Raw genomic sequence first — 22,791 nt, 5'->3', positions numbered from 1 at the left:
TCATGAGTGTCAATGATAGGTGCTCTATTTGATGTATTAGTAAGAGTGTTTTAAAATGTTTGTACGCTGCCCTGAACCTGCCTTAGGTTGGGGAGGGTGGGACATACATTTAATAAAATAAAAGAAAATAACACACACACACCCCATTTAAGACTCAACTCTCTTTTATCTCCACTCCATCTTTTGCCCAGCACCGTCACTTTCACGCACACACATTTCACAAGTCCAGTTTTCACACCAGACCTTTACGCATCTCCTCCGCAGGCACATCCACACTCCTGTTTATGCAAATGTAAGTTTCACAACACCCTTTAGGGATTTCCCGCTCTGTACAATCAGACACCCCCCGCCCCCACGTCTCCGACCCTTAATACTCCACTACAACCCCACCCCAGAGCAAACATGGACACGAATCTGCAGGAACGCCTCTCCTTGTATTGCTCCTTAAGATCCCTCCATTCTTCGGAGGAAAATTTGCTTGTGGCCCCTGGCCAAAAGATATTCGGCTGGCCACCACAAGGGCCAGGATCTTTATGGCTTTGGCCCAGAGGTAGGATCCAACCAGTTCTCACCACTTCTCTAGAAGTGGTTACTAATTTTTTCTGAGTGCCGAGAAGGGGTTACTAAAGCAACCTCCCTGCCCAATAGGGACAGAAGGTGCGTGTGTGCGGCGGCGCCACTGTTTGAATCCCACCACCATCGGAACCTGTTATTAAAATGTTTGGATCCCACTACTGCTTTGGCCCCTACCTGGTGGAACAGGCTCCCTAATGAGATCAGGGCCCTGCGGGACTTGAATGGTTTCCGCAGGGCCTGTAAAACAGAGCTGTTCTGCCAGGCTTTTACATCGGGCCAGCCCAGGGGTCTGCACCTTGCGGCTCTCCAGATGTTCATGGACTACAATTCCCATCAGCCCCACTACACTTGTTCCCATTTCTACCTGAACGCAAGTTATTGTGCAGAGATGCCTGGCCGGGAAGAACCTCACCCATGTCAGAGCTGGCTACATCCTTTGTGGGTATCTCAAATTGTTCCCCTTGTTCCTCATAGTTATGCCTGGTATGATCAGCCGGATCTTGTATCCCGGTAAATATCTGGGCAGACTTGGGGATGTGGCACGAGCTGGCTTGTTTTAGATGCAAAGGGTCTTTTTAGATGTAGATTCTCTCGTGTATGTCCCTACTCGGTCTAATTTGCTGATGGTCCCCAGTCCCTCAATGATGAGACCAGCCTCTAACCCAGGGGTCTGCAACCTGTGGCTCTCCAGGTGTTTGTGGACTACAAATCCCATCAGGGGCTGATGGGATTTGTAGTCCAGGAACATCTGGAGAGCCGCAGGGTGCAGACCCCTGGGCCAGCCGGATCTGAACTGAAATCAAATTGTTGTTGTAGCCTCCCATGGACATATCAGGGTATGGGATGGCGCCATCTACTGCTAATGTTTTTAAGCCGTTTTTATGCCGTAAATGTTTTGTGATTATTCTGTTTCATATTGTTATTGTTGTTGTTCACCGCCCTGAGCCCTGCAGGGAAGGGCGAATTATAAATCGGAATACAAACGAACGGATAAATAAACGTTTGAGGAACGCAGAGGGATATTTTGGGAGTAGACCACCTCCCAAGTTTTACTTCCAAAAACCTCCACACAGAACATATCTTCAAAATAAAAAAAAAAACAAAAGAAGTAACTCTCTTCTGCAACAGGGAGCATTTAGTCAGCATGACTGTTGCCAGCAGCCAGTAGTGGGGAAACTTGTGTCATGGAAGTTTTCAAAATGGTAGAAGAAGAAAAAAGATCCAGAGGCAATCTGGAGGGGCCTGTTTGGGAAAGGTCGATGAGAACTTTAGCAGAGTAAATTCACCTAGATGCACTGAGGGGGATCCAGTGACGCTCAGAGGGGGCCGCACTCAACAGACCCAGAAGTAGAGGGGCCGAGTAGAAGGAAGTTTGAGGAGGGAGGAAAATAAACAGAAAGAGAAAGCTCCACCCTCAAGGAAACCTGGGAGATGTTCCAACTCTAGGAGGGAGAGAGAGCACAGATTAGTTCTGCGTGGATCCCAGGCAGGCATTTTTAAGGTAACCTAAAGATCCAAGTGGAGTCTGTGGAGGGGATCTCCTCAGGTGGAAACAGGCGCTCAGCTGATGTAGATGCGGTGAAAGTCGTTGGCGCCGAAGGCCGCGTTGCACTTGGGGCATTTCCGTTGGCGGGTGTCGTAGCGCGTCTTGACGCACTCGAAGCAGAAGACGTGGAAGCACTTGGTGAGGACGGCGTCCTTCTTGCGCGTGTTGCAGCACGGACAGGTCAGCTTGGCCTTGGGACGCAGACAGACGGGAAAGGTAAATGCGTTTCCCACGTCCCTTTCCCCAAATGAGGCTGCGCCGGGAACAGAAATGCGCTTTCTCCTCTTCCTCCACTCACCTTGTACTCCTTGATTTCCTCCTGCAAGATCTCGTCGGCATCTGCATAAACCTCCACTTTTCGCTGTTTCTCCAGCTTGCGCCGAATGCGAGAGATCTCCTCCTGGGGACAGGGTGAAAAGTCAATAGGAGAGTCAGCGTGGTGTAGTGGTTAAGAGCAGGTGCACTCTAATCTGGAGAACCGGGCTTGATTCCCCGCTCTGCCACTTGAGCTGTGGAGGCTTATCTGGGGAGCCAGATTCGCTGGTGCACGCCAACACGTGCTAGCTGGGTGACCTTGGGCTAGTCACAGCTTCTTGGAGCTCTCTCAGCCCCACCCACCTCACACGGTGTTTGTTGTGGGGGTGGGGGGAAGGGAATTGTCAGCCCCTTTGAGTATCCTTACAGGAGAGAAAGGGGGGATATAAATCCAAACTCTTCTCTTCTTCTTAGTTCTAGATACCCAGCAGTAATTCTCTGTACATGGTCTCCAAGGCCTTCTCTGTTGATTCCTCTTCCTCTCCTCCCCTCTTTCCACTCCAGTGCATTGTGGGAGTTGCCGGAGGGGCCACTCGGGCAGCCCTTACCATGCACCAGACCCGGCGGGACAACATGGTGGATGTGTCCACCAAGGATGGAAGCCAGGTGAGAGCTTGTTGTGAGTGGGGAAGGGAAAGGAGATTGTAAGCTCCTTTGAGTCTCTACGGGGGAGGGGGGGGATATAAATCCAAGCTCTTCTTCTTCTCCAAAGGAGAAAAAGGGTGCATGGCAGGCTCAAGGGCCTGAGTGGCCCAAGCTAGGTTGCTCTCCTCAGATCTTGACTGCCAAGCAGGGTTAGCTCTAATTTGTACTTGGATGGGAGACCACTAAGAAAGTTCAGGGTTGTTAAGCAGATGGCAGTCCACCACCTCCGAATGTCTCTTGCCTTTCAGAATTGCCATAAACCAGCTGCGACTTGATGGGCCTTTCCCACCCCCCGTCGTATGCGAAAGACCAGGAAGATGTCCCAACTGAACAGGTCTCCACCAAGAAGCCTCAGAGCTAGCCAACGCCCCCACGCAGGGCACTAGCAGCTGTCCCCGCTCCATACCTGGGCCCTCTTGAGGTTGAAAGACTCCTTCTCCTTGGCTGCTCGGTTTTCGGCCATACAGGTCTGGATTTCCTTCAGCTTGCACTGCACGTGCTCCAGCTGCACCTTCAGGTCCTCCGCCAACTGGGCGGCCTCCACTGCCTGCAAGGGGAACAGAACAGAGGCTTATTATAAGCTGCCCGTTCTTAAAAGCAGGGGAGCATCCTCAACAACATCATCCTTTGGAAATTCCAGTTCTTGGGCTGAGTAAATTCCACAATTAAGCACAGAGAGCAACGCCAAGGGAATCGTCCCCCACTTACCCAAGTCGCCGGGACCCAGAGCCAGCTGCTGCCGCGCGCCCCCTCAATCATCATCATCATCATCACCACCACCACCACCACCACCACCACCACCACCCACCCACCCACCCACCCATCCATCCAATATACCGCCCCATCCCCAAAGGGCTCTGGGCAGTGTACAACATAAAAACCATACATAAAATCATCATATAAAGCTTCCATAAATATAATAAAAACAGCAGTTATCCTAAGATGGCATCCCACCTAAACCTAATCCTCCTAAAAAAGAAGGAGAGAGAGGCAGTGGGTCCTGATGGTATTAGGACCTATGATCTCAATAATGGGTCCCGATGATATTAGGAGCAGAGGTCGTCCCTGCCTGTGGGCCTGCAGCTTGTCAAGTTGCCGAGACCCAGCATACCTGGGTCTTACCAACTTAATTTGAGGAATTGAGGCCAATTTATCTTCTAAACTTGGACATTGAATTTGATAGCTTAAGAATTCTTTTGTAATTCTTTTGTAACAGAACGCAGAGGGTTACAAACGGAGTCTTCCAAAATGTATGTCCACTGAATGTTTCAGAGTTGAGGCCATTGCTTTCACATCCTGCACGTGAGCTCCCAAAGGCACCTGGTGGGCCACTGCGAGTAGCAGAGAGCTGGACTAGATGGACTCTGGTCTGATCCAGCTGGCTTGTTCTTATGTTCTTATGTTCTTATACCTGCCAGAGGGACACGTGCAGGCTCCTGGCTTCATCATGTGGGGGGGCCCCACAATTTTGCCCCCCCCATGTAATCTACTGGGTGGCGCCCGGGGTCAATTGATCCCCCACCCCCACCCCGGTGTTCCTCTGACAGATACGCCCCTGGTGTTCACACGACTGGGTTGTGACTCCTCCTCACCTTCCTCTTGTTGAGCTCCAACGCCTGGCTGCGCAAAGTCAGCTCTTTCTCCACGGTGGCCAGGTTCCCCTGCAGCACCCGCTCCTTCTCCTCCAGCTTCTGCACCACCAGCAGCTGGGTGTCCACCTGACAAACAAACCAAAACAACAACGATGACAGAGAAGGAGAAGAAGGAGCAGGAGAAGGAAGAAAGAAGAAGAAAGAAGGGGAGTTTGGATTTATATCCCCCTCTTTCTCTCCTGTAAGGAGACTCAAAGGGGCTGACAATCTCCTTTCCCTTCACCCACCCACCCCCAACGACAAACACCCTGTGAGATGGGTGGGGCTGAGAGAGCTCCGAAAAACTGTGACTAGCCCAAGGTCACCCGGCTGGCATGTGTTGCACAAGCTAATCCCGTTCCCCAGATAAGCCTCCACAGCTCAAGTGGTGGCAAAGCCAGAAATCAAACCTGGTTCTCCAGATTAGAGCGCACCTGCTTTTAACTGTATCACGCCGGGGGGGGGGGGGGAGGTCCCAGTGTGCAACGGGGCACCCTTCCCCACCCACCTCCTCCCCTCCTTTCTGCCAAAGCTCCATCAGCCCAGCAGGGAGAGAGGGGACCTGCGCTCACCTGCGATTTGAGGGTCAGCACCTGCTCGGCCAACTCATCCTTCTCCTCCCGCAGCAGCTTGTGAATCTGGTTGGATTTGATGCGCTCCGACATCAGCTTGAAGTTGGCGTCGTCCTTCTCGCGGAGCTGCAGGTTGAGCCGCGTGTTCTGCTCCTGCATGTCCTCGAAGGCCTGCCCGGTCACGTCCATCTCGGACAGCAGAGCCTCCTCCTCCTGCCCCGCAGACAAAACGGGGGAAAAGTACAGCTCTCTTGTCAAATCGTTCCATCGAGCTCTCTCATCTCTAGCTAGCCTTTATTATGACCGAAACTCTGTGACCGCAATGAAAACAGAAAGGCCCACGGTAACAGACTGGGCCTGCCGAACACCAGGACCCAGAAATATTCTTTATTCGCTTGGTTTATATCCCGTCTTTTTTCCCAATTGGCACCCGAGTTGGGTTCCACTGCGTTCCTCCCTTCCATTTTATCCACACAATAACCCTGTGAGGTAGGTTAGCTTGAGAGCTTATGACTAGCCCACAGCTAGCACCCATACCAGAATGAGAGCTTCAAATCTGGGTCTCCCGGATTCTAATCCAACTACTTTATCCACTAGTCAGCATGGTGTAGTGGTGATGAAGAAGAAGAAGAAGAAGAAGAAGAAGAAGAAGAAGAAGAAGAAGAAGAAGAAGAGGAGGAGGAGGAGGAGGAGTTTGGATTTATATCCCCCCTTTCTCTCCTGTAGGAGACTCAAAGGGGCTGACAATCTCATTGCCCTTCCCCCCTCACAACAAACACCCTGTGAGGTGGGTGGGGCTGAGAGAGCTCAGAAGAACTGTGACTAGCCCAAGGTCACCCAGCTGACGGGTGTGGGAGTGTACAGGCTAATCTGAATTCCCCAGATAAGCCTCCACAGCTCAGGCGGCAGGGCAGGGAATCAAACCCGGTTCCTCCAGATTAGATACACGAGCTCTTAACCTCCTATGCCACTGCTGCTCCTTAAAAGCAGATGCACTGTAATCTGGAGAACTAGGTTTGATTCCCGGCTCTGCCACTTGAGCTGTAGAGGCTTATCTGGTGAACCAGATTAGCTTGTGCACTCCCAACACACGCCAGCTGGGTGAGCTTGGGCTAATCACAGTTCTTCGGAGCTCTCTCAATCCCACCTACCTCAAAGGGTGTTTACTGTTGTGGGGGAAGGGGAAGGAGATTGTAAGCCCCTTTGAGTCTCCTTACAGAAGAGAAAGGGGGGATATAAATCCAAATTCCTCCTCCTCCTCTTCTGCCAGACCACTGTGAAGCACCACCTGCTTTCACACCTGCTCAATTTCTCACACGCGATACCTGCTTGGTTGCAGCCAGCTTCTTCTGCAAATGCTCAATCTGCTCCTCTGCCAACTTGATCTTACGCAAGGCGTCCTCGTCGGCCATCTTCTTGCTCTCCTTCTTCTCCTTTTCCTCCAGGTCGCGGATCCGCACGCGCAGCTCCTCCACCTGCCAATCAGACCAAGCCGAAGAGAACAACAGAGGCCTCCTTAAATCCTTGCCTCCTGGTGGGGTTCAGCCAAATCCCACCGCAAAGAATGAGATAATTTAGGAACACCTGAATTATTTATGTAACTGGGTTTTCAAACAGAGCCAGACTTTCTCTCGGGAGCTTGCTTTGTGTGGCGGTGAGTCCCGCAGAATCTGAACGCTCTTCCCTCTTCCCACTGACTTGGCTGAACCTATATGCTGGTACTCTGTATCGCCACAATCAAACATACAAAACTAAAGCAGGCTCTCACCACACCAATCCTGGGGGTTGTGGCCTTAGAGGGGGCATCGGCTACACAAGCCTCACCTCTGCCTTGGTCTTCTTCTCTGCTGCCATCAGTTGCACTTTGTCCCGCTGTTCTTTGGGAGCCGACTTGTACATGTCCAAGAGCAGCTTCATCTCCTTCTGGCTCTCTTGAGCCTTCCTAATGAATGAATGAATGAATGAATGAATGAATGAAGGAGGGAAGGAAGGAGGGAAGGAAGGAGGGAAGGAAGGAAGGAGGGAAGGAGGGAAGGAGGGAAGGAAGGAAGGAAGGAAGGAAGGAAGGAAGGAAGGAAGGAAGGAAGGAAGGAAGGAAGAGGAAGAGGAAGGAAGGAAGGAAGGAAGGAAGGAAGGAAGGAAGGAAGGAAGGAAGGAAGGAAGGAAGAGGAAGGAAAAGGAGGGAAGGAAAAGAGGAAAAGAGGAAGGAAGAGGGAAGAAGGGAAAAGGAAAAAGAAGGAGGGAGAAGAGGAGGAGGGAGGGAGGGAGGGAGGGAGGAGGAGAGGGAGGAAGGAGGAGGAGGAAGAGAAGGAAGGAGAAGAAGGAAAAGGAAGGAAGGAAGGAAGGAAGGAAGGAAGGAAGGAAGGAAGGAAGGAAGGAAGGATGAAAGGAAAGGAAAGGAAAGGAGGGAGGGAGGGAGGGAGGGAGGGAGGGAGGAAGGAAAAAGGAGGGAGGAGAGGAGAGGAAGGAAGGAGGAAGGAGGGAAGGAGGGAAGGAGGGAGGAGGGAAGGAAGGAAGGAGAAGGAGAAGGAGAAGGAAGAGAAGGAAGGAAGGAAGGAAGGAAGGAAGGAAGGAAGGAAGGAAGGAAGGAAGGAAGGAAGGAGGGAGGAAGAGGGAGGAAGGAAAGAAGGAAGGAAAGGAGGAAGGAAGGAAGGAAGGAAGAGGAAGAGGAAGGAAAGGGGAAAAGGGAAGAAGGAAAGGAGGGAGGAAGGAATGAAGGAAGAGGGAAGGATGGAAGGAAGGAAGGAAGAAGGAAGGAAGGAAGGAAGGAAGGAAGGAAGGAAGGAAGGAAGGAAGGAAGGAAGGAAGGAAGGAAGGAAGGAAGGAAGGAAGGAAGGAAGGAAGGAAGGAAGGAAGGAAAGAACAGGATCATCATAAAAGTAAAGGTCACGCCCCAAAGCTCCCCAATCTTCCCACCAACCACAATGGTTTTAAAATTCCTGTGAAAATTATAAGCCTTTTTTCCTCTCCCCTTTATACCGTGTTATTAACAGTCTCTCCTTCACTTTGATTCATCCAGCTTATCTCCTGAACTTTTCTTCCTCCAACCCGCCCCCCACTGTGGGCATTTCAACCCTCCACCTTCTCCCCTCGACATTCAACAACTCTCACTTCAGCTCAGTTCTCAGCTGTTTCAGGATCTCCGAATCCTTCTTCTTGGGATCGTCGCTGCCCCCGCCGCCCTTCTGTTTGTCCCGATCCCGCGAGGAAGAGGACGACGATGAAGACGAAGAGGAGGAGGTCTCTTTGTCCCGGTCCCGGGACCTCTCCCGGTCCCCGCTCCGGTCTCCGCTACGCCCCTTGGACCGCTCGGGTTCCTTGGCTCGGGGAGGGGGAGGGGGCTGCGGGGTGGGCGGCTGGAGGGCAGGGGGCTCCTCTTCTTCCTTTTTCACCCCCTCATGGGCCCCAAGCAACTGGGGTGTCGCCATTTCCTCCTTGGCCTCCTTCTTCACTTGCACCTCTCTGGGCTCCTTCTTCACTTCAGGGGGCATTGCCCCCTCCTCTTCTTTCACCACAGTTATGCCTGGGCCCCCCGGCAGTCCTGTAGGATCCTCACCCCCGGATGGAGGGGGAGCTGTGCTTGAGCCAGAAAAAAAGCCGCTCTGCTGCATCCGGACCTGAAGGGAACGAAGGCATTACCAAACAAGGTTAGAGATTCCACTAGATACAGGGGTGGCCAACCTATGGTGCTCTAGATGTTCACGGCCAATGTTCCAGATGATCATGCCAGCGTGGCCAATCCCATCAGCCCCTGCCAGCATGGCCAGAGCATTTCCTGCCTGCTTACCTTGTTGATCTCCGCCTGCACCTCCCGGAGCTTACGTTTATAACGCTGCACGTCGCCCTTCAGCTGGTGGTTGTGGTTCTGGAGGCTGCTGATCAGATGCCGCATCTCTCGATTTATGGGCCCTGAGAGTGGAAAAGGATGGGGTGGGGAAGGAGAGACAAGTGTTTTGAAAGGGGCTTAAGGACATCTTAAGATCCAACAAGCGAAGAGGTTTCACACTCGATTCACAGACTGATTAAGTCGCACATGTTCTGGGTCAACCGTGCTCGCTCGGTGCTGGAACAAGCACGGTCTCTGAAACAGAGGCCCTTTCCGCACATGCAAAATAATGCGTTTTCAAACCACTTTCACAACTGTTTGCAAGTGGATTTTGCCATTCCGCACAGCTTCAAAGAGCACTGAAAGCAGTTTGAAAGTGCATTATTCTGCATGTGCGAAATGAACCAGAGTTTCTCCAGGTGAGAAAGAACAGGTATAAACAGGAAATGTTTCTCTATGGCACCCAAATTCATTTTTTGAGGAAGAAAACCAGTATTAAATAAATGAACGAGATTTTTTTGTTAAAAAAGGACTCACACCAACCTGCTATATGAGTAACTGGGGACATCTTTCCAATTAACCAGAATGGGCTTGCTTTGTTTTTTTGAACTGACCCCACCCTTCAGTGATGGATTTAGCAACTGGGGAATTGCCAGCCCACTGCCACCCCAATGGGTCTGAAGCGTAACAGACAACTGGAACATGGGGGTTGGGGAAAGAACATGGGGGGTGGCCACAATTTCCCTTGGTGATGGGAACATCCCACCAGAGCTGGGCCTGGCACAACAGTATGGACAGGACCCAGCGAGTGATCTTCCGTCACACTGAATATGCTTCCATAGCTCTAGCACAGCAATAACGCAAACCAAAGGGCAGGACAGAGGCGGAGCTACCAGGGGACCAGGGGGTACGCCTTGCACCGGGCGCATTCTGGCCCAGCTACGCCTCTGGGGCAGGAGGGAAGCCCACTGTACAGGTTGCAACGATAAACCCTGGGCTAGTCACAGTTCTCTCAGGACTCTCTCAGCCCCACCTACCTCCCAAGGGGTCTGTTGTGGGGAGAGGAAGGGAAAGGAGCTTGTAAGCCGCCTTGAGTCTCCTTACAGGAGACAAAGGCGGGGTTTAAATCCAAACTCTTCTTCTTCTTCAGTGGCGAGCAGCAGTGGCGTAGGAGGTTAAGAGCTCGTGTATCTAATCTGGAGGAACCGGGTTTGATTCCCAGCTCTGCCGCCTGAGCTGTGGAGGCTTATCTGGGGAATTCAGATTAGCCTGTACACTCCCACACACGCCAGCTGGGTGACCTTGGGCTAGTCACAGCTTCTCGGAGCTCTCTCAGCCTCACCCACCTCACAGGGTGTTTGTTGTGAGGGGGGAAGGGCAAGGAGATTGTGAGCCCCTTTGAGTTTCCTGCAGGAGAGAAAGGGGGGATATAAATCCAAACTCTTCTTCTTCATAACAAGGGGGGGATTCAGCCTCACCCGCTTGCTCGTTGGCAGCTAAGTTCTGCTCAAACTCGATCCGCAGCATCTCGTACTCTTTGCGCACTTGTGCCAGGGTGTCCTCCAGCTGGATCACCTCCGTCCGCAGTTTCTTCTGCAGGTTCAACTCATCGCTCTGTTGCCGGGAAGGGGATCAAAATCAGTCGCAATGAACCGAAGTACACACACGCAAGGCCAGCGAGCATGTGCTTGCTTCTCTCAAAAGGTAGTACCACGGCCCAACCATAACTATGTGCTTTGGTGGTGTGCCACCAAGCTAAGATAAGAGGGCAGAAGAAGAAGAGACAGAAGAGAACAGACACCCCAACACACTTTAGTTTGGCATATTGACATTCTTGTAGGCAGCAAAGGTCAAAGGCATGCCTACTCATTTCACAAGCCCCCTTGCTTACCTCCATGTGCTCAATGTGGCGCAGGTGGCTGTTCTTGGTGGTGAGGAGGAGGGCGCGGGCCTCGTCCAGTTGCGTTTTCACCTGCAGGCTCTCGTTGTACAGCAGCGAGAACTGAGACTGGAGCACTTTGTACTCCAGCGTCTCCTTCACGGCCTCCTCAGGCAGACTCCGTAGCGCCACCTACAGCATAGGCACAAATACGGTCACACTGAGAGAGGGGAACAGACTCGGAGTCCCAACCAACAATGATCCTGAGGTTGGAGCCCTCCCACTGGCCCCGCGGGTTGTCGGAGAGCATTTTCACAGAAGCCTTGCTGAGATCAAGCAAGCCTGTGCATGTTGTTAAGTTTTATTGTTTAAATAACCAAAAAAACTGCCCAGGCCAAAATATGGTTGATGATTGACAAAAGGGATTGTCTGTTAAATCTCTGTTAAGATTGTCTGTACTGCAAACATTGTAGTTACATTTACGTTTGAACGATCTGGTTTGGTGAATTATTAGAGAAGCTGTTTGTGGTGGGTTTTCCGGGCTGCATGGCCGTGGTCTGGTGGATTTTGTTCCTAACGTTTCGCCCGCATCTGTGGCAAGCATCTTCAGATGCAGGCGAAACGTTAGGAACAAGATCTGAACCTGCCTGGCAATACAACCTATGAATCCGGCCGTGAAAGCCTTCGACAATACATTAGAGAAGCATTTCTGCAGGTACATTGTATTATAAAGTTCTGAAAATTATCATTGTCTCAGGACAAGTCAATTAGCCTTTTTTTTAGGTGTAAAAGTGGATTGACTATATCTGGATTTGGGAAGTTGCTAACAGGAGGCTGCCGAAGCTATCTGTGCACGCTGCCTTTGGTGTACAAAATACAAATACAAAAGAGCAATAATGACATGTGACCCTTGGTCTGCATGAAACTGACATCTAACACAGATTCCCGGGCAGGAACATAAGAAAGCGCCTGCTGGATCAGACCAGAGTCCATCTAGTCCAGCCCTCTGCTACTCGCAGTGGCCCACCAGGTGCCTTTGGGAGCTCACGTGCAGGAGGTGAAAGCAATGGCCTTCTGCTGCTGCTGCTGCTGCTCCCGAACACCTGGTCTGCTAAGGCCTTTGCAATCTCAGATCAAGGAGGATCAAGATGGGTAGCCATAGATCGACTTCTCCTCCATAAATCTGTCCAAGCCCCTTTTAGAGCTATCCAGGTTAGTGGCCATCACCACCTCCTGTGGCAGCATATTCCAAACACCAATCACACGTTGTGTGAAGAAGTGTTTCCTTTTATTAGTCCTAATTCTTCCCCCCAGCATTTTCAATGGATGCCCCCTGGTTTTAGTACTGTGGGAAAGACATTCCTGGCTGTATCTGCTTCTTCCCCATCCTGCTGCAAAAAGCTGCTTTGCTTTCCCAGCTATCCCACGGCAGGCTTTCCGCTACCTTGAGCTTCTCGTTGGTCCTGACAGACAGCTGCATCTCCTGCTGCAGTTTCTCCAGCTCGGCCATGCGTTTGTTGGCAAGTTCTTGGTTCTCCTCCAGTTCAGCGTTCAACATTTCAAACTGTGAGCCCAAAACCAGAATAAAAACAATTCAGCAGGGCACAGCTGGCAAAGCAGAGAGACTCAAGGCCCGCATCCCAACAGCACGTTGGACTTGAGATCCCTTCTTTCCTCCTTACCTTCTGCATGCTCAGCGTGATCTGCCCACCCTGGAACCCGCCAGAACTCCCCGAGGCATAATAACTGCCCGAGTTTAGCTGCCAAAGAAGCACAGAATGACAGTCAGAACCTTATACATCATAGTTGAATTTTTCAAGCATTAAGTCTGCTATCTAAACAGGAGCAGCAGCAGCAGGAGAAAGAGGTTTGGATTTATACCCCACCTTTCTCTCCTGAAAGGAGACTCAAGGTGGCTTACAAGCTCCTTTCTCTTCCTCTCCCCACAACAGACACCTTGTGAGGTAAGAACATAAGAACATAAGAACAGGCCAGCTGGATCAGATCAGAGTCCATCTAGTCCAGCTCTCTGCTACTTGCAGTGGCCCACCAGGTGCCTTTGGGAGCTCACATGCAGGATGTGAAAGCAATGGCCTTCTGCGGCTGTTGCTCCCGATCACCTGGTCTGTTAAGGCATTTGCAAACTGAGATCAAAGAGGATCAAGATTGGTAGCCATAAATCGACTTCTCCTCCATAAATCTGTCCAAGCCCTTTTTAAAGCTATCCAGGTGAGTGGCCATCACCACCTCCTGTGGCAGCATATTCCAAACACCAATCACACGTTACGTGAAGAAGTGTTTCCTTTTATTAGTCCTAATTCTTCCCCCCAGCATTTTCAATGGATGCCCCCTGGTTCTAGTATTGTGAGAGAGAGAGAAAAATTTCTCTCTGTCAACATTTTCTGAGAGAGTCCTAAGAGAACTGTGACTAGCCCAAGATCACCCAGCAAGAATATAGGAGCGCAGAAACACATCTGGTTCACCAGATAAGCCTCTGCCACTCAGGTGGAGGAGTGGGGAATTAAACCCTGTTCTCCAGATTTGAATCCGCCTGCTCTTAGCCACAACACCACTCTGGAGGGAGGTTCTGGGGAGGGCCATGGTGTCGCTCCATGTCGGGGGTGCCTCTTTTAGCTGCTTCCCTCCTGTACTGGGATGGGGAGAGACGGAAACGGCCCCTCTGCTTGCCTGCTCCAGAGCTTCAGCCAAGTGCTTGTTCAGCTTCTGCTCTCGCTTGCGCAGCTTCTCGATGTCCCACTTCAGGTCCTCGATGGTCGTTTCCATCTCCAGCACTTTTGTCTCAGACGAGGTCACCTTGTCCTGAAGCTCAGTATACTGAGAGGGGGGGAAAGGGCAGACATCAGAGGTGGGATCCAGCAGGTTCTCACAGGTTCCCGAGAGTAGGTTACTAATTATTTGTGTGTGCCGAGAGGGGGTTTCTAATTGGTGATTTTGCCACGTGATTTTTGCCTTTGTTACGCCCCTCCTCCTCCTCAGCAGTAAAGCGCAGAACTTGAAGCAGTCTAGCAGGAGGTGCACCAGCGTGCGTGGCAGCCTGCGCCTGCGTGCATTTGTTTCCCGCCTGAGGACTGGCGCAGTGGCTGCGTCCTTGCCATAGCCCCCCCCACCCCAGGAATGCCCCACCCCAGGAATGCCCGGCCACACACCTGTCGTGCCCCACCCAGCCCCACTGGCACTATGTCACAGTTTGAATCCCACCACCATGGGAACCTGTTACTAACATTTTTGGATCCCACCACTGGCAGACATGATGGACCTCAGAGCACCTCATCTGCCAGGTTGGTCCACAGAACACAGCTGGCGTTGCCCACCCACATGACCTACCTCTGTGAGTGTGTAAAGGGCTGTCAAGGCACAGCTGCCTTGTGGTGACCCTGCAGCAGGGTGTAGCAAGGGGGGAAAGCGCCCGGTGCACTGCCCTGCCCCAAAACGCCCTCACCACACCCCCACAGGGGCGCCTCCCCGGTGCGTCGCACGCACCCCTATCCCCTTGGAGCTACGCCTCTGCCCTGTAGGGCTGTCAAGACAAGAGACATTTGGAGGTAGTTTGCCACTGCAAACGTAGGTTGAGAGGGTTTGGAGAGAACCGTGACTGGACACCCAGAAGATTCACATGCGGGAGTGGGGATTCGAACCTAGTTCGTCGCTCTAACCCCACGCTGGGCCTCAACTCACCTCTAGGGAGATCTTATGGTGCTTTTCCTGCAACTGGGTGATCAGGTCCTGCAGGTGCCGGTTCTCCCGCATCAGGTCCTTGTTGAGAGCCTTCACCACCTCCTCCAGCTGGTCAAACTCCACTGGGGAAGAAAGAGAGGCCTGAGTTCCCTTGCCTTGCCAGGAACCAGAATGCTGAATAGACTGGATTTCAGGGATCACATAACTCGGGTCTGGTTCCATCAACAATTCATCCAATCAACCACTCTCCCCTGAAGGGCTCAGAGCGGTGTACGAGTCAATAGATACGAAGTACAAAAAAAACATCGAACAACATCATTGAAATGTATAAAACCAATAAAAAACAGTAGCAGCAATACACCGCACCCACAATTTGGTGGGTGGCGTCCGGTCCTAACCCCGGGAGGGGGCCGAAGAAAAACAGATGGTACATAGGGCATTAAGGAGGGGCGGTAACTCAGCGGCCAGTCCTCCCCCACAAAGGCCCGGAGGAACAGCTCAGTTTTGAAGGCCCTGCGGAACTCCCCAAGGTCCCGCAGGGCCCTAACAGCTGGAGAAAGAGTGTTCCACCGGGATGTGTGTGTGTGTCAAGGCCATGGCTTCCAGTGGAATTCCGGATCGTCTTCAAGGTGTTGGTTCTGACCTTTAAGGCCCTTTACGGCCAGGGGCCCTCATACCTACGGGACCGTCTCACCCCATACATCCCGAGTCGCGTCCTCCGCTCCAGGCGAGGAGGAAGCCCGAAGATCTGCCCTGAGTGGCCCCAGCCCCTCCCGCGATCGTCTTGTGGCTGGCCTCACAGCGGGCCAGGGCGACATTTACTGCCCTGGCCTGCCTGAGATGAACGCTCTTCCTCCAGCAGTTAGGGCCCTGTGGGACCTTGGAAGGAGGGGGGCTTCCGCTTAGAGGCCTGCAAAACTGTGTTGTTCCACCGGGTTTTTGGGGGGGGCGGCCGCTGAGCCCGCCCCTCTTTTGCTGCTCTGCGAACTGGCTATATACTTGACCATCTGCCTACCCCCTTCCTTCCAGGGTTTGTCCACTGGGGTTTGATGCCAGACGCCTTTTATTATTATTATTCATTTTTTGTAGGTTACTGCTGCTATAGTTTTAAGGTTTTGTATTGTTTTTAATTGGGGCTATTCGATTTGTTTTATTGTCTTGTCATTTGCTATTGTACACCGCCCTGAGCCTTTCGGGGGTAGGGCGGTTTATCAAATTGAATTAATAATAATAATAATAATAATAACAACAACAACAACAACAACAACAGTAATAACAATAATAACAACAACAACAACAACAACAATAATAACAATAATAGCAGCCCCGGCTCTGGTAGAAGCCAGCTGCATCACAGAAGGGCGGGGGACCACCAACAGATTCGCCTCCGCAGAGCAGAGGGATCGAGTTGGAACATATGGGGTAAGGCGGTCTCGAAGGTATGAGGGCCCCAGGGTATGAGGGAATTTGCTCCACAAGGACACAAACAGCAATTCAATCATGTACCTCCAGATTATAAGCAGATAATATAACCCTCTCACATCCATCCTGCCCACCACACAACTCCCTCCTTAAAAGAACCCTAGAACTCTGGACCTCAGGAGCCTGCCCCTCCACACCTGATTCTCAAGTGATGTCCTGAACAAAACCGCACTCAATATAACGCAAATGGTGCTGGGAGCATTGTTAACTATTTCAGTGCCAGGATTTTGGGGGCAGGGTGGAGACAAGCCTCACCACGGGCATGGATCTTCTGGCAGAGCTCCTCCGTGCGCCGGTGGATCTTGTCAGAGACCTCCACAACACGGGAGACGGCGGCCTTGGAGAACTCCATGCGCTCCTGAAGCTGCAGCTCGATCTCCTCGCTGCTGCTGCTGGCCAAGGTAGCCAGGAAGGAGAGGGCTGGCTCGTTGAGGACGAGGTCTCCGGGTTTCCAGGAGGAGGGAGGAGTAACGGGGGACAGGACCGTCTCTGGAGGGACAGAAAGAGTAGCATCAGTACCAGTGGGAAAGAGGGGGGAAGAAGAAGAAGAAGAAGAAGGAGAAGAAGGAGGAGGAGAAGAAGAAGAAGAAGAAGGAGGAGGAGGAGGAGGAGGAGGAGGAGGAGGAGTTTGGATTTATATCCCCCCTTTCTCTCCTGTAAGGAAACTCACAAGAGCTTACAATCTCCTTTTCCTTCCCCCTTCCCCACAATAAACACCCTGTGAGGTGGGTGGGGCTGAGAGAGCTCCAAAGAACTGTGACTAGCCCAAGGTCACCCAGTTGGAATGTGTTGGAAAGTGGACAAGCTAATCTGGTTCACCAGTTAAGCCTCCACAGCTCAAGGGGCAGAGCGGGGAGTCAAACCCGGTTTCCCGGATTAGACTGCACCTGCTCTTAACCACTTCTCATCCCACTCGGCCCAATCCCCCCACTGCAGGAAATCCAGCTCACCTCTCCTCTCCAGTCCCTCCTGCCCCAGAGAAATCTCCAAATCTGCCCCTGCGGGATCCAGCTTGGGCTCCTCCGGAGGTTGCCCACAATCGCCATCGTAGCGCCTCAACAGCCCTTGCACTGTGTCATCCAGCTGGAGGAACGAGACCGGAAACGGAGAAAGAGAAAAGGGGGAGAACGCAGAGCACGTGTCAGAACGACCTATTTCAAACCATTTTTATCTTATCAACCAAGAATTACAAGAAAAGAAAATTAAAAAAAACCAAACAAGTAGACTTAAACAGAGCAATTAAAAAAAGATAAAAAAGGAAAAATTAAAAAAGAAAACGAAAGAAAGACCAACGAGGAGAAAAACAAAGATAACGGGGAGGCTGTTTCCAACAGCTCACTCGCACTGCTGATTCTGGACTTTTTCAGAACCAATGGGTCTAAAATCCAGACCCCTCCAGCCCACCTGTAAATGTAAGGTCCCCAATATCTGGGGAGAAGAGAACTAAGAAAAACTTGAACTATCAGCAATGTGTAGTCTGGGAGCACTCATAGGCTCAACCAGACTGAAACACCATTTCCACTGGAAGTCCCCATGTGTCAAAACCATCTAGATGCAAAACTAATCATGCTCGTTAACTCAGTTTCTATTTGGCAAGTTGGGGGGGGGGGGGCAGCGACTTTATATCCAAGCTTTACAATCTGGCTACAGAGAACACTGCTTAGCCCTCTACTGGATTCTGAAGAAAGGAAACACTGATGTGGATAACCCAGGGAAGTCCAGCCTCATCAGTTCTTGGAAGTGAAGAAGGGTCAGCCCTAATTAGATGGGAGACCACCTGGGAATTCTAGGGTCGCTACACAAAGACAGAATATGCTAGCCATCTTGAAAATCCTATGGAGTTGTCATAGGTTGGATGCTGACCAGACAAAAACGGGGGGGGGGGGGGCAGTTAGCAAGCTTATATCTATAACATAAGAACATAAGAAAGAGCCTGCTGGATCAGACCAGAGTCCATCTAGTCCAGCTCTCTGCTACTCGCAGTGGCCCACCAGGTGCCTTTGGGAGCTCACATGCAGGATGTGAAAGCAATGGCCTTCTGCTGCTGCTGCACCTGGTCTGCTAAGGCCTTTGCAATCTGAGATCAAGGAGGATCAAGATTGGTAGCCATAGATTGACTTCTCCTCCATAAATCTGCCCTCAGGTCTAGGACTTTCAGGGGAAAATATCGGCCAGGAGGGCCCCCCAGACCTGCTTCCAGTAGCGGTTGACAATCAGGAGGGTAGCATCGTCGGTGGCCTGCCTCTTCTCGAGCTTCTCAATGCGCTCCCGCAGCTCGTCCTCAAAGGCCTGACGTTGTTCCAGACGCTCAGCTAATTTCTTGTTCTTGAACTGGAGCACTTTGAGGTCCATCTCCTCCTGCAGAAAGGAGCCCGTCACTAGAATTAAGTCCATAGCCCAATCCTCTTTCTACTTGCAAGGTAATAGATCAGAATCTCCTTTACACACAGCCCATAAGAACATAAGAACATAAGAACAAGCCAGCTGGATCAGACCAGAGTCCATCTAGTCCAGCTCTCTGCTACTCGCAGTGGCCCACCAGGTGCCTTTGGGAGCTCACGTGCAGGATGTGAAAGCAATGGCCTTCTGCGGCTGTTGCTCCCGATCACCTGGTCTGCTAAGGCATTTGCAATCTCATATCAAAGAGGATCAAGATTGGTAGCCATAGATCGACTTCTCCTCCATAAATCTGTCCAAGCCCCTTTTAAAGTTATCCAGGTTAGTGGCCATCACCACCTCCTGTGGCAGCATATTCCAAACACCAATCACAGCATATTCCAAACACCATAACCCCACACCTTCATATACTAAGTATGCCACAGCCATGCTCAAAAGCTTCCAATCAAATCCTCAAACCACCACTACCCAAGGGAAAAAAAACAACCTCTGCAGACATGGAAACAATACAATTTGAATTGTTTTGCATGCCTTATTAACATATCATTTGCATCCAAGCACCATGTTAGTGATGGTCTCTGAACTGAAAGCAATACCAGTTGATGCTTTAAAAGTGAGATAAATATAAAGCACGTAAAGTGGATCTGAACACCCTATTACAGTGATGGCAAACCTTTTTGAGACTGAGTGCCCAAACTGCAACCCAAAACCCACTTATTTATTGCAAAGTGCCAACACAGCAATTTAACTTGAATACTGAGGTTTTAGTTTAAAAAAATTGTTGGCTCCGAGGCATGCATTACTCGGGAGTAAGCTTGGTGGTAGTCGGTGGCTTTGCTTTGAAGCAACCATGCAACTCTTCCAATGGGTGAATCACAGCCCTAGGAGGGTTTACTCAGAAGCAAGCCCCATTGCCAGCAACCGAGCTTACTCCCAGGTAAAGGATCGCACTTTAGTTCTTCACATGAAAATCAGTGGGGTTTAACAGGGTTACCTACACTGCTTCCCCAAAACTAGGTCTTAGGTTTAATGCTAATAATCGAGCCCAGCAGCCCAGGCCAGCCTAGATGTGTGGGGGAGGACTCTGTTTGCATGTGCCCACAGAGAGGGCTCTGAGTGCCACCTCTGGCACCTGTGCCATAGGTTCACCACCACTGCCCTACTACAAGATGAGTTTGCAAAGATATTATTTATCTTTGGCACTCTGGGCTTTCAAGTACAGGCACAGGAGGGAAAAGAGAGCTCAGGCAATTACTTGGCTGACAGAACCCACCACCATCTCCTTCAAATCTGTATCTTTTGACAGGTGTTCAAAATTTTTCCCTCTGTGTGTGTGTGAAAAAGTCTGACAAACTTTTCAGATTTCCCAGTGCTGGCATCTCATTTCAAGTTCATCAGCCTTAAACAGGCCTACAGAGATACTTTAGATATCCTGGTGCTGACATCCAGTTCCTAGGAAACCACATGCAGCAGTGGCGCAGGAGGTTAAGAGCTCGTGTATCTAATCTGGAGGAACCGGGTTTGATTCCCCGCTCTGCCGCCTGAGCTGTGGAGGCTTATCTGGGGAATTCAGATTAGCCTGTACACTCCCACACACGCCAGCTGGGTGACCTTGGGCTAGTCACAGCTTCTCGGAGCTCTCTCAGCCCCACCCACCTCACAGGGTGTTTGTTGTGAGGGGGGAAGGGCAAGGAGATTGTCAGCCCCTTTGAGTCTCCTACAGGGGAGAAAGGGGGAATATAAATCCAAACTCTTCTTCTCTTCTTTTGTGGCTGCATCCACCATTCTGGGTCAGAATTCCACAAGTGCCCACAGACGCAAAAACACAAGGAGGGGGGACGTTTGTGCTCTAACCAGTACACAATGGTTGCTTATGACTAAGCAAAAACCTCTGGCTGTGTGTATCCCATTCAGTCACCTGAGCACTTTACCCACTATGACACACTGCTCTTAAATAAATATGAGTTGTCTTTCCAAAAAACAACCCACCACCATATGCTAATTCAGAAAGCTGCAGTGGACTCCAAATATGGAGAATTGGGTTTGATTCCCCACTCCTACAGGAGCAGCAGTGGCGTAGGAGGTTGAGAGCTCGTGTATCTAATCTGGACGAACCGGGTTTGATTCCCTGCTCTGCTGCCTGAGCTGTGGAGGCTTATCTGGGGAATTCAGGTTAGCCTGTGCACTCTCACACACGCCAGCTGGGTGACCTTGGGCTAGTCACAGTTTCTCGGAGCTCTCTCAGCCCCACCCACCTCACAGGGTGTTTGTTGTGAGGGGGGAAGGGCAAGGAGATTGTAAGCCCCTTTGAGTCTCCTGCAGGAGAGAAAGGGGGGATATAAATCCAAACTCTTCTTCTTCTTTTTCTAGAATTTTTGTGGCTGGGTCCTGTAATACTTAACAGAGCTTCCTGACATCTCGTCAAAGCGGGTCACTTGTTTAAAAGGCCAGAGTGCATACTCACAGGGATTCCCAGCATTTTTTTTTCCAAAACAGGAAACCAAAACACAAATCACGCACAACACGGACTTCACGCCCCCCCTCCCCCCAGTACACAAAATTCACCCCCGGGCCTTACCGTGGAAGAAATGCCCCCTAGCCTAATGGGCTCAATGAGAGTGGTGGTGGTCTTCTCTTCCCTGCTGGCCTTCTTCTCGGGGGGCCCGGAGCCCCCATCCCCTGCTGCCCGCTTGCTTCCCAGCCCTGACATGGTGACTTGAGGCAGTGGGTGAGAGCAGAGGAATCAGGCAGGCAGCCAAGAGGACAGCTCCTCAGCTAAAATGGGGAAAAAGGCAGACATGTGTGTGGTTGTTGATAGACAGAAAGGCACGCCTCTTTCTACACCCAGAATAGGAAGAAGACTTGATTGCCCCACCTCTGGCAACAACATGAAGCAAAAAAAATGAGAGAATTAAGAATATAAGCCTAAGATGGAGGGCAGACCTATTGTATGAATGGCTACAACGGCAGGTCCAGCACATGAACCGGGGGGGGGGGGGGGGGGTGTAGGAAAAAGTCTAACCCCTCCCAGTTCTGTGCATTAGTGTAGAAATGACAGGGAGTGGTTTCTGGCCGATGGAGATGCTGAGACAGAGGAAGGGGACTACACCTATAGTGCTGTTGCCTGCCTTGCAACTTGGACTGCTATCCAGGGAAAGCAGTACACAAAAACAGCACAGCAGGGTTGCCCAGGGCCAATATTAGCCCCAGCATGGATGGCCAAGAAGGGGAAGGAAAGGGGTGCGGGGAGGGTGAGAAAGCAAAGCAAGAGCACCAAATAGAAAATAGCCAGCTTTGGGGGGGCGGGGCGGGGGGTTGCAATCTCTGCAAGGATGAGAAGCCCAGGGGAAGGGGCGACCATGGCAGGGACCTGTCGCCCTCGGCCCCCCACGTCTAACCACCCTCCTCTCATCCGTCCACCCACCGGGGGGCATTTTGGGTAGGTGCCACCTGCAAAGGCGGGATCACTTTGTAATAGTATAGTACTTTAAGAGCCAACCTGCCCACTAGGCCACAAGGCTAGGGAGGGAGGGGCGACGAGGTGCTGAAGGGAAAGTTCAGTTTGGGAGGGGGTAAACTCAGGCAGGCAAGGAGGAAGACCTCAGGGAGGAAGGGGAAAGGGGGGGAAGAAGGCTGAAGACAGAAAGGGGGGGTACAGAGTCAAAAACCTCCAACTGAGGGAATGGAAGGGCTCCCCCCCACCTCTCTCACCTGCCCAGGCGCCCCCTCACCCCATGCGGCGCCTCCATCCAGGAGCCCCAAAGCAGCTACTGCGCATGCTCCCAGGTAGCCATTCGCAGGCCCGCCTGGGCCCTCGGCACGAACCAACCCCCCCGTCCCGACCCAGGACGCATGCGCACGCAGCGCCTGCCCAAGGCTGGAAGCGTTTTTCTATTGGCTCGCAGCGACACACTGGGCAGGACCGTTCCTCTGCGAATCGTTCGGGCAGAAGACGGGACAAGTCGGACGGAGATTGGGTAGAACGCGGCCGAGGCTGAGATGGTTGGCTTTGTGATTGGCCATCGCTTGCAGGGGCTCCGGTGATTGGCTCGAGCTGTGTTTCCGTAGAAACTCCGCGGAGAGATAGAGGAAGGTTGAAAGTGCCTCATTATTGGCACTTCCGGCCTCAAAGCGACCTCCATTCAGTTTTGCGACATTAGATATATAATATAATAATTATATACTTTATATGTTTCGGCTGCATGTCACTTTTTTGTCTCTATGGA

At 51.5% G+C, this 22,791-nt stretch overlaps 1 protein-coding gene across 1 annotated transcript; it reads right to left on the bottom strand.

Moving 5' to 3' along the window:
* Positions 1 to 1,594: 1,594 nt before the first annotated feature.
* On the bottom strand, positions 1,595 to 22,427 carry RNF40 (ring finger protein 40). The gene is made up of 20 exons (XM_048517467.1): positions 22,277 to 22,427; positions 21,144 to 21,340; positions 18,359 to 18,526; positions 17,119 to 17,251; positions 16,424 to 16,657; positions 14,687 to 14,808; positions 13,679 to 13,825; positions 12,673 to 12,750; positions 12,435 to 12,554; positions 11,003 to 11,182; positions 10,590 to 10,725; positions 9,073 to 9,194; positions 8,397 to 8,902; positions 7,110 to 7,227; positions 6,611 to 6,760; positions 5,286 to 5,498; positions 4,675 to 4,800; positions 3,489 to 3,629; positions 2,421 to 2,522; positions 1,595 to 2,313 (listed from the first exon to the last, which is right to left on the bottom strand). The coding sequence occupies exons 2-20, from the start codon at positions 21,273 to 21,275 to the stop codon at positions 2,137 to 2,139; spliced, it is 3,105 nt and encodes a 1,034-aa protein (XP_048373424.1). The 5' UTR covers positions 21,276 to 21,340; positions 22,277 to 22,427; the 3' UTR covers positions 1,595 to 2,136.
* Between the last annotated feature and the right edge of the window lie 364 nt (positions 22,428 to 22,791).

The sequence above is a fragment of the Sphaerodactylus townsendi genome, linkage group LG15, assembly GCF_021028975.2.
Source record: "Sphaerodactylus townsendi isolate TG3544 linkage group LG15, MPM_Stown_v2.3, whole genome shotgun sequence".
NCBI classification, from domain to species: Eukaryota; Metazoa; Chordata; class Lepidosauria; order Squamata; family Sphaerodactylidae; genus Sphaerodactylus; species Sphaerodactylus townsendi.
This window is presented reverse-complemented; position numbering and strand designations above follow the sequence as displayed.

Coding starts and splice junctions, on each gene's coding strand:
- RNF40 (XM_048517467.1), bottom strand. CDS start 21,275: ATGTCAGGGCTGGGAAGCAAGCGGGCAGCAGGGGATGGGGGCTCCGGG. Junction 8,903..9,072: donor TGCAGGCGGAGATCAACAAG/GTAAGCAGGCAG, acceptor CGTTCCCTTCAG/GTCCGGATGCAGCAGAGCGG. Junction 4,801..5,285: donor TGCTGACCCTCAAATCGCAG/GTGAGCGCAGGT, acceptor TTTGTTTGTCAG/GTGGACACCCAGCTGCTGGT.